Source organism: Fukomys damarensis, unplaced genomic scaffold, assembly GCF_012274545.1.
Source record: "Fukomys damarensis isolate Sample0158 unplaced genomic scaffold, DMR_v1.0_HiC HiC_scaffold_15, whole genome shotgun sequence".
Classification (NCBI taxonomy): domain Eukaryota; kingdom Metazoa; phylum Chordata; class Mammalia; order Rodentia; family Bathyergidae; genus Fukomys; species Fukomys damarensis.
The window spans coordinates 23,652,724-23,661,940 of NW_022900927.1; the positions used below are offsets into that span (position 1 = coordinate 23,652,724).

The 9,217-nt window shown below is 53.5% G+C and overlaps 1 protein-coding gene across 1 annotated transcript in view; it reads left to right on the forward strand.

Annotated features, from left to right (window-relative positions):
* Positions 1-5,469, forward strand: part of Nxph4 (neurexophilin 4) — a 6,247-nt gene extending 778 nt beyond the window's left edge. Inside the window, exons 2-3 of the mRNA XM_010644827.2 lie at positions 1,709-1,808; positions 4,497-5,469. Coding sequence (XP_010643129.2) covers positions 1,709-1,808; positions 4,497-5,312 — 916 coding nt within the window. The 3' untranslated portion in view covers positions 5,313-5,469. The remainder of the gene's footprint in view (positions 1-1,708; positions 1,809-4,496) is intronic.
* Positions 5,470-9,217: the final 3,748 nt, after the last annotated feature.

Below are 9,217 nucleotides of genomic sequence, written 5' to 3' on the forward strand. Positions count from 1 at the left end.
GGGGCTGGTGGGGAGGGGCGACCCGCCCAAGGGCAGATCCCACCCCTCCCTGCTCGCTGCAGGGGTCTGGAAGGAGGTATCTTGCCTGCACCTGCCTGGCCCCTTCCAAAGCCTGACCCAGCGTGGTCTTCTTCCTTTTTCCTCCAGCTTATCTTTCATACCTGTGCCCAGCTGTCTCCTGTTCCCTCGTCACTTTCCTTGCCCCTGTTTCCCACTCCAGCTCCCTCGGCTGGCTTCCCCCACCCTCCTGGGTCTGTGCATCGGGGTCAGCATCCCTCTGTCTGCTCAGTAACCACCCTTCTCCTCCAGCTCTGCTCTGCCCCCTTCTTCGAGGGTCCCCATCGCCACTGTCTCCCAGTCCTTGGCCCTCCTCATTTCTACCTGTCCCCAATGCCCACCTTTGAGCCACCAACCAAGGCTCCATTTTGGCTCCCGTCCTTTCTGTACCCGCCATCATTCCTCTGATCCCTATCTCATCTGCATCCATGCCTCTGTCCAATGTCTGTCCCCATGTCTTCATCCCTGTCCTCATGTCTATCCTGGTGCCAACCTCTGCTCTGCCCCTATGCTTGCCAGGTCTCCAACCCTAGCTCTACTCCACCTCTGTCCCAGGGCTCTGCCCAGCCTGTCCTGTCCACCCACCTCTGTCCTCACCCCCCATCTCTGTCCCTGGTTCCCAGCCAAACTTCACCCCGCCCTGACTGCAGTGTCCTCACCTCTTTCTAAGTGCAGGGGCTCAGAATGCTATTTTCTTCCTAGCCGCACCCAGGCCTGGATTGTTCCTCCCCACCCCAGGGTGCTGTCCCCTCCTCTGGCCAAATCTTGAGCACTCTGCCTGACCTACACGGCAGGAAGGAGCCACCAACCAGTCCAGAAGCCCAAGGGAGGTGCACCCTGCAATGCGGCTGGGGGGCCGACAGGCTGATCCTCCTCCCTGAATCCCAGCAGTCCTGTCCCATCCCGAGTCCCCCCCACCAAGTGGAGTTTATTCAGCAGCCAGAGATGGCCTCAACTCCCCTCAGGTGCGTGGGCCTGCTGCCTTGGGGGCAAAGCACTCCTGGTGCAGCTCCCGCCCGCCTGCAGGGGCCTGGAGGAGCTTGCTGAAGGAGGGGCCCCCAGCCACCACACACCTCCACCCTCGCTGACAGCCTTGCTAGCCTCTCCCCTCTGCAAATGTCACCGCACCCAATTAGCTTAATTAAACCAGCTCTGGAGCTAGGGGGACCCCTTCTTGGACAACACCCTCAGCCCTGACGGGGGAGAGAAGGGCTCTGGGCAAAGAGGGGCTCCCTTACCACATGCCCCCCACCCCCACTACTGGAGACAACCTGAAGGACAGGAGAGGGAACCACAGCTCGAGAGACAAAATGGAAAAGCAGAATACTGGAAGGTGGAAATTAGAGACAGACAGAGGGAGGGAAGAAATTGAAAGACAGAAAGACTGAGAAGACTGGAGGGGGAGAGAGAAATAGAAAAACAGTGAAAGAGGGAGAGGGAGAGAGAGAGAGAGAGAGAGCGAGAGAGAGCGAGCGAGCTTGAGCGATCAAGGAAGCCAGAGGGAGGATTTTATTTTATTTTATGCCATGTTCCCATTTCTCGGCTCGTTTCCTCGCACACTCATTCTCTCCCCCCTCCCAGTCCAAGCTCCCCAACAAGGTCGCTTGGCCACTTTCCCCCAACTCTTCCCTTTCATTTTGGCCGTCTCCAGTCTCCAGTCTCCAGTGCCGAGTGGGAGAGTGCAAGTGCCCAAAGCCGAGGGATTTGCCAGGATCACAGCAGCAGAGACAGCAATTTGTCTGAGATCAGAGGTGGGGGCACATCCTGGCACCCCTCTTCACCCTGCCAAATCTCATCTCCTCCCCCCAGTGCCTGTCTTTGAGGAGTCACTGGACCTAACCAGCCCTTCCCAGGTCCTAGGCTGGGTGCAGAACATAGGAGTGCTGCGATTTACTGGGAAGAGGTGGCTTGGAGGCAGTTGGGGTCAGAGCATTAGGTAGATTGAGGAGGGGCTTGGATGGATGGATTCTCCTACAAAGAACAGAAAGGTGAGATGAGGGATCAGAGTTCAACAACCTATTCTTCAGAGCTCTGTGGAAACCTCACCCTCTTCCATTGCCTCTCCTGGACTCAAGCCCACCTTTTCCCTGGGAAGCCTCTTCTCCCTCTGTATCGCCTTCCCCCTCCCTTCGCAAGCCCACCCTTCCAGGTGTTAGATGCCAGCTCAAGCTTGTCTGCCTGAGTCAATCACTGTTGCTGCCCCCACCCCCTCACCTGGACTGGGAGGAGGGCTGGATGAGAGGAGGAAAGAGGGGGGCGATAAATATGTATGACTAGCGGGTGGCGGCGGCATTAATAACCTGGGATCGCAGTGCTGCAGGGACAGGGATCAAGCAGTGGAGATTCTAGCCCAGCAGCTTGGCTCTGCTCTTACTGTCCCCTGTCGACACATGGTGTGTACACATGGGTGTGTGCAAACAGAGGGGCACCCATGTGCCAGCCCTCCTTACCTACCCCAAACAGTCTGTAGGCCACTGTGCTTATTTGGACCATTCATATACAATTCAGATACGCACGCGTGCGCACACACATACTCAGTCATGGGAACACAGACCACACTTGTTCTGTCACTGCATACACTCCTTTTTGAAAGAGCTTGACTTGACACAAGCACAGAGGATGATAGAAACACAGATAGGAAAAGTAAAACCACCAGACAATCACACACAGCCACCTTCAGACCACCACAGACAGACACACAGCCACAAATTGACACACACAGCCTCACTCAGGTCAACACAAACGCATACACAGTCAATCCAGCACATATACACAGCCACCACAAACAGGCAGACACACAGCGTCTCAAACTGATGCACATAGACACACACACAGTGTCACTGCAACCACACACACACCCAATCACCACAGATTGACATATGTACATGATACCCTAACAGACACATGAAGCTACTGCGGGAAGACAGACAGACAGACAACCATTCAGGCTAACAGAAGCACAACCACCTCCGACTGACACACACAGAGCTCCCCCACCCGACCTGCATGCAGTCAGGGCCACACAGAACAGCACGGTGGCAGCTAGCACAGGCTGACTGACACACTCTGACACGCTCCGCTCCTCTCCCTCCCACTCCAGTGCTAGAGCGGCATCTCCATATTTCTTCTCTGCTCTTTCCCGTCTCCTTCACTCCTGGCCACCCCCCCATACACACCCCAGATAATTGATGGCCCGGGCCTGGCCCAGCTGCTCCCGCCTCTCTATCCATCTTGTACTCGCGCTGCCACCGGCGCTGTCTCCCAGATCAGCCTCCACCTGAGATAGGAGAAGGTGGGGTGATGGGACCAGCAGGGCGGTCCCTCCAGCCCCCCCTCAAGCCTAGGGAAGGGCTAACAGGCGACAGGCAGCCTCTGCCACCACTGCTGCTGCCAAAGCAGGAAGGATGGGTGCCGGTATATTCCCCACACCTCACCTTACAGCAAGGGACTCAGCTCAACCAGTTCTCAGAGGCCCCTCCCTGCAGAACACTCAGAGCTGAGGCAGAAATGGACTGCTTGTCTTGGCAGAAGTGGGAAGGTCTTCAGCCACTTTTTTTTTTTTTGCCTCACCTTTTCTTTTTCTTTTTTCTTTCTTCTTCTTCTTCTCCACCTCCTTCTTCCTCTCTCTCTCTCTTTTTTTTTTTTTTGCCTCACCTTTTCTTTTTCTTTTTTCTTTCTTCTTCTTCTTCTCCACCTCCTTCTTCCTCTCTCTCTCTCTTTTTTTTTTTTTGGACAGGGGCTCTGTGTTGCCCAAGTGGAAGTTGCCCTGTGATTCTTCTGCCTCAGCCTCTTTTTAGTGCTGGGATTACAGTTGTGTGCCACTGAGCTAACTTTGGCTTTTTTTTTTTTTTGAGACAGGGTCTTCTATATAGTTTAGGCTGTTCTTGAATTCATTATGTAGCCCAAGCTGGCCTCAAACACAGCGATCCTCTTACCTAAGCCTCCTAAGGCAAGAGGATCACTGAGTATTGAGATCACAGGCTTATATCACTTTGCCCAGGTTTTGGTCTCTTTCTTCTTGCTGGATGTAGAGGGGGCCACAGCCTTTCCTGCTGATTCAGGGTCTTTTCTGCCCCATTAGGAACCATCCAGGGGCCAGGGTAGAGGACAGGAAGCAGAAATTCACTGCCTGCTCATTCCCAGGCCCATGATCTCTTTGGCTTATGGGCCCACACTGGATCTCTGTGAGAACGCAGGGATTCTCAGGTCATTCTACAGATGCACAAACTGAAGTCCAGATAGATGAAGTGACTCGGCCAAGACCACACAAGTTGCAAAGGGCCAAAGGTCTACTGAAAGGGACATTCCTGAACCGCCCCCTATGGATTGTGCCATTCCACTTAGTCTCTTAAGGGCTATAGAAAATGGCTGGCTGGGTAGTAGGCAAGATGACCAGGGCCGACAACAGCGTCTCTCTTTCCTTCTTTCTTCCTACGCAGGCCGTCAGTACCCAGATACCGGATTCTGGAAGGCCGCAATACCTGGAGCTGCGACCAGCCCCTGCCGAGGGGCTGGGCACTGCCAGCCTCTGGAGCTGGGCCTGGCCGGCTAACCACACAGGGGCGCTGGCCCGGGCTGGGGCGCCAGGGGCGCTGCCTGCTCAGAGCAGCAAGAGGAAGCCGTCCATCAAAGCGGCCCGCGCCAAAAAGATCTTCGGCTGGGGGGACTTCTACTTTCGGGTTCACACCCTCAAGTTCTCGCTGCTGGTGACTGGCAAGATCGTGGACCACGTGAACGGTACCTTCAGCGTGTATTTCCGCCACAACTCGTCCAGCCTGGGCAACCTCAGTGTCAGTATCGTACCGCCCTCCAAACTCGTGGAGTTCGGGGGCGTCTGGCTGCCTGGGCCTGCCCCCCACCCTCTGCAGTCCACGCTGGCCCTGGAGGGGGTGCTTCCTGGGCTGGGGTCCCCGTTGGGGATGGCAGCGGGTCCGGGGCTTGCAGGCCCTCTTGGGGGCGCACTGGCGGGCCCCATCGGGGGTGTGCTGGGAGTGCCTGGGGCCAAAGAGTCCCGTGCTTTTAACTGCCACGTGGAGTACGAGAAGACGAACCGCGCGCGCAAGCACCGCCCCTGCCTGTACGACCCTTCGCAGGTGTGCTTCACCGAGCACACGCAGAGCCAGGCTGCCTGGCTCTGTGCCAAGCCCTTCAAAGTCATTTGTATCTTCGTCTCCTTCCTCAGCTTTGACTACAAACTGGTGCAGAAAGTGTGCCCAGACTATAACTTCCAGAGCGAGCACCCCTATTTCGGATAGCGCCCTTCCCCCGGCCCTGAGCTTCCCACCAAATCCCAGCCTACAGGGAGCAGAGAGGGACAGCCCTCCCCGGACTTCAGCCAGCACAGTTCCCCTTGCCCTTACCGGGAGTGCCCAGGAGGTCGGGGAAGCAGCCCCCCTGGCCCTGGGCCGGGCACTCCCTTAACACTGTGAGGCCTACACCCTGGGCTGTGCCCTGCCTCTGCCGGCTGTTTGCCTGTCCCCCTTCCCTCCCAGCCTGCCGAAGCAGAGCTCCTGAGCCCGGGGCGAAGCCCGGCCCCTGCCCCCTCCCGCCCCAGTCTCAACCCTGCAGTCCAGCTCCACCTGCCCTCCCTGGCTGCTTCCTCTCGGTGATTTTTTTTTTCTATGCCTGAGGCCTACACCCTGGGCTGTGCCCTGCCTCTGCCGGCTGTTTGCCTGTCCCCCTTCCCTCCCAGCCTGCCGAAGCAGAGCTCCTGAGCCCGGGGCGAAGCCCGGCCCCTGCCCCCTCCCGCCCCAGTCTCAACCCTGCAGTCCAGCTCCACCTGCCCTCCCTGGCTGCTTCCTCTCGGTGATTTTTTTTTTCTATGCCGAAACAGACACAGACGGGAAAGGGAACAAAATAAAGTGAGATCCAATACGCGGCTGTGTGAGACCTTTGTAGGGAAGACGGGGGCAGATTGGGCTTGTGTCTGGTAGAGACCGGGCCCAGGAGCTCCTCCTTGGCGGCTGGCAGGGAAACCGAGGCAAAGAGCCAGCACCTGGGAGGTCATCCAAGGCCGGATTTAAGAGCGCTGAACGTGACTCTTCGGGTAGGACGTTGCCTGAGGTGGGGATTCTCCTCCTGTGAGGACGAAGAGAATCTGGTAGAGAGGACAGGGAATAGACCTGAGCAGGGACGACCTGCAGACTGTTTGGGACGACTTGGGGAAGGTGTCTAAGACCGTGAATGGGATGGAGAAGCAGAGAGAGCGTAGGCAGAGCGCTGACAACCTGCTAAGCTCCGCGCGGCTGGAGGGAGGTGGCAGGTTCGGAGAAGGGGGAACGGTGTTTGTGGCATCTGGAGTCATCGATCTTCCTTTTCTTTCCTAATTTCGTGGGCGCTGAGTTTGCAGACAGATGAGGGAGGGAGGAAGCCCTGGGATGAGGGGATGGGGGAAGGAAGGAGCGCGGGTTTGGAGGGCGGGGCCGTGTGGCTGCTGCTAGCCGCCAACAAACACAGCCCCGCTCAGCCAGCTGCCCACCTTCTCCACCCCCGCCTTCCGATCCCTCCTGCAGCCTTGGCTGCTAATTTTATCCGCCCCCCAACCCTGGCCCGGGCGTTAATTGGCTGCGGCTTCATTAGCAGTTCTCAGCTCTGCAGCCCCCTCCCTTTGGGACCCCTGACTGGGGTTGGAGGGGTGTGGACAAGCTGAGGCACCGAGGAGCTCCTCCTCCTCTTCAGCCAGCCTTCTGGAGCTCTGAGTCAAGGTGCCCACAGGGAGAGGGTAGCGTTCTGTCAGGGGACTGCCCAACATCTCCAGCCCAAAACTGAGTCAGAAATGGGTCTAATCCAGACATGCCCAAGAGTGAGAAGTAGGTGAGCAGAAAACAATTCTCTGCTGGATGTATAGATAAATAATAGGATCAAATGAAAGGAGGAGGGAGATGGGATTGGTTCTAGGTCGGACTGGAGGACAAAGAATGTGGAGATCTCCTGACACACAGGGCTTACTGATGGAAACACTTGAGAAAAGCTGTTAAGCGTGGGAAGGAGTTTGAGCTACAGAGAGACTTCTGAGGCCTGGTATGAAAGCCAAGTGGGAATAACTAGAATCAGCAAACTAGCCTATATGGGCTTTAGGGCTCAGTTTCCCTTGTAAAGCCATAATAAAATAGCATGATGCTTCATGCTTAAGGACCTGGGTTTGATTCCCTGCAAAAACACACCGACACCCCCCCCACACACAAACACACACAGCATGCAATGGTGATTGAGACTGTGTATGAACATGCTCTTCCAAGGCTTGTCCTCTTCTTCCTGCAACTTGCAAACGTGTTTCCCCTACCCCTTCCAACATTCTTAACTCTGAGAGTAGAGTGACGTGTCCCTGGCTGCTATTGTACCTGTTGAATTTTGTCACCTTTTGATGTTTCCACAATGGCCAGTGAACTCTTCTTGCATCACCAGGGCTGTGACGTATTTGGTATGGAGTAGCAGCTCAGTATATCTTCTGAGTGAAGGTGGAATTGCTGTGTGAGGCAATAGTTTCCAAAGCCACCGTTCCTCAGAATCATGGAGAAGTCTGGTTGCAGGTCTTTGAGATCCTTTGAATTAGAACCTCTGAGGAAGAGTTCTCCTGGAAGGGTCAGTGAGCCAGTCCCTCTCAAAGGTTTCATGAAAGAGCAGTAAGGCTAAAAGGAAAGTCCTTTAGAGTTCCAGGGATCTATATCCTGGTATATAGAGAACTCACTGACTGTTTGTGATTCCAAGTGAGCCAGTAACAAAATGCAACATGTGGGTCAGCAAGAGAAGGCACCCCACTTTGCTTTCAGCTAAGGAGGAGATGGCCATAGAGAAAGCAAGTTTGTGAGTTAGAGGAAAAGAGGACAACCCATGAAGAGCATGTTCACACACGAAGTCTCTTTTAAACCTCACCACATGCTATTTTATTACAGCTTCACAAACAAGGAAACTGAGGCCCAGATGGGCTAATTTGCTAGAGTCCTAAAGCTGGAGCTTGAAGTCAGGTCTCTGACCCCATCAAACCAGCTGACTTCCACCATGCCATAACCCTCTATCTTTCTGCACCACACACACACACACACACACACACACACACACACACACACACACACACACACACCAGGGACTGAACTCAGGACTTTGTGCTTGCTAGGCAGGCATGGCGCCACTGAGCTACATCCCTGACCCATAATCCTCTATTTTATATGGGAATCCTGATCTCCCAGACAGTTTAATAATTCTGGAACTGGCTGTGATGCCTGCCACATGACTAATCCCAGCACTCCAGAGGCTGAGGCTGGATTGCCAAGAATTCAAGGCCAGCCTGAACTACACAGCAAACCCCCGTCTCATACAAAAAAATCCTGAATATTCCATAGGCACCAAATGAATGCTTGTCTTGACAACTGACAGGAAAAAAGAAACCCTGAGGAAAAAAATTTTTTCTAATTTTTTATTTTTGCAAAAAATTTATTGGTATATTTTATTTTGGTTTTTTGAGACAGGGTCTCACTATATAGTTGAGACTGACCTGGAAGTCAGTACATAGCCCAGGCTGGTCTCGAACTCACAGCGATTCTCTTGCCTCAGCCTCCCGAGGGCTGGGATTACAGGTGTGCACCACCAAGCCCAGCATTATTGGTACATTTTAGATATACATAAGGATAACATTCATTAAAGGGAATTTGTACCTGTAAATTATATATATTGCTTCTTTTTTTCCCATTCCCCCTTCAACCCCTCTTTCATCCTTATTTACAAAAGCTTTGTTTCTATTTTTTCCTTCTTTTCTCTTTTTTCCTTGTCTTTTTTCCCTTTTCCCCTTGCCCTTCCTTGTTCTCATTTGAACAGTTTCTTCCCATTTCTCAATATCTATTATACATTTTGGTCCTTATTCCACTATTGGTTTCTCACACAAGAAAAATAATGTGGTATTTAAACATGAGTGTTCAATTTATTTCACTTAAGAGCATGGTCTCCAGGTGCATCCATTTACCTAGAAATGTCTCAAGTTTATCCTTTATATCTGAGTAGTGCTCCACTGTATAAAACACCCACATCTTTATCCATTCATCAGTTGATCAGCATTTACGCTGTTTCCAAGATTCAGCTATTACAAACTACACCATGTTATAAACATGGGTGTGAATATATCACTGTGGTATGAGGGGAAATATTCCTTTTTTTTTTTTTTTTTTTT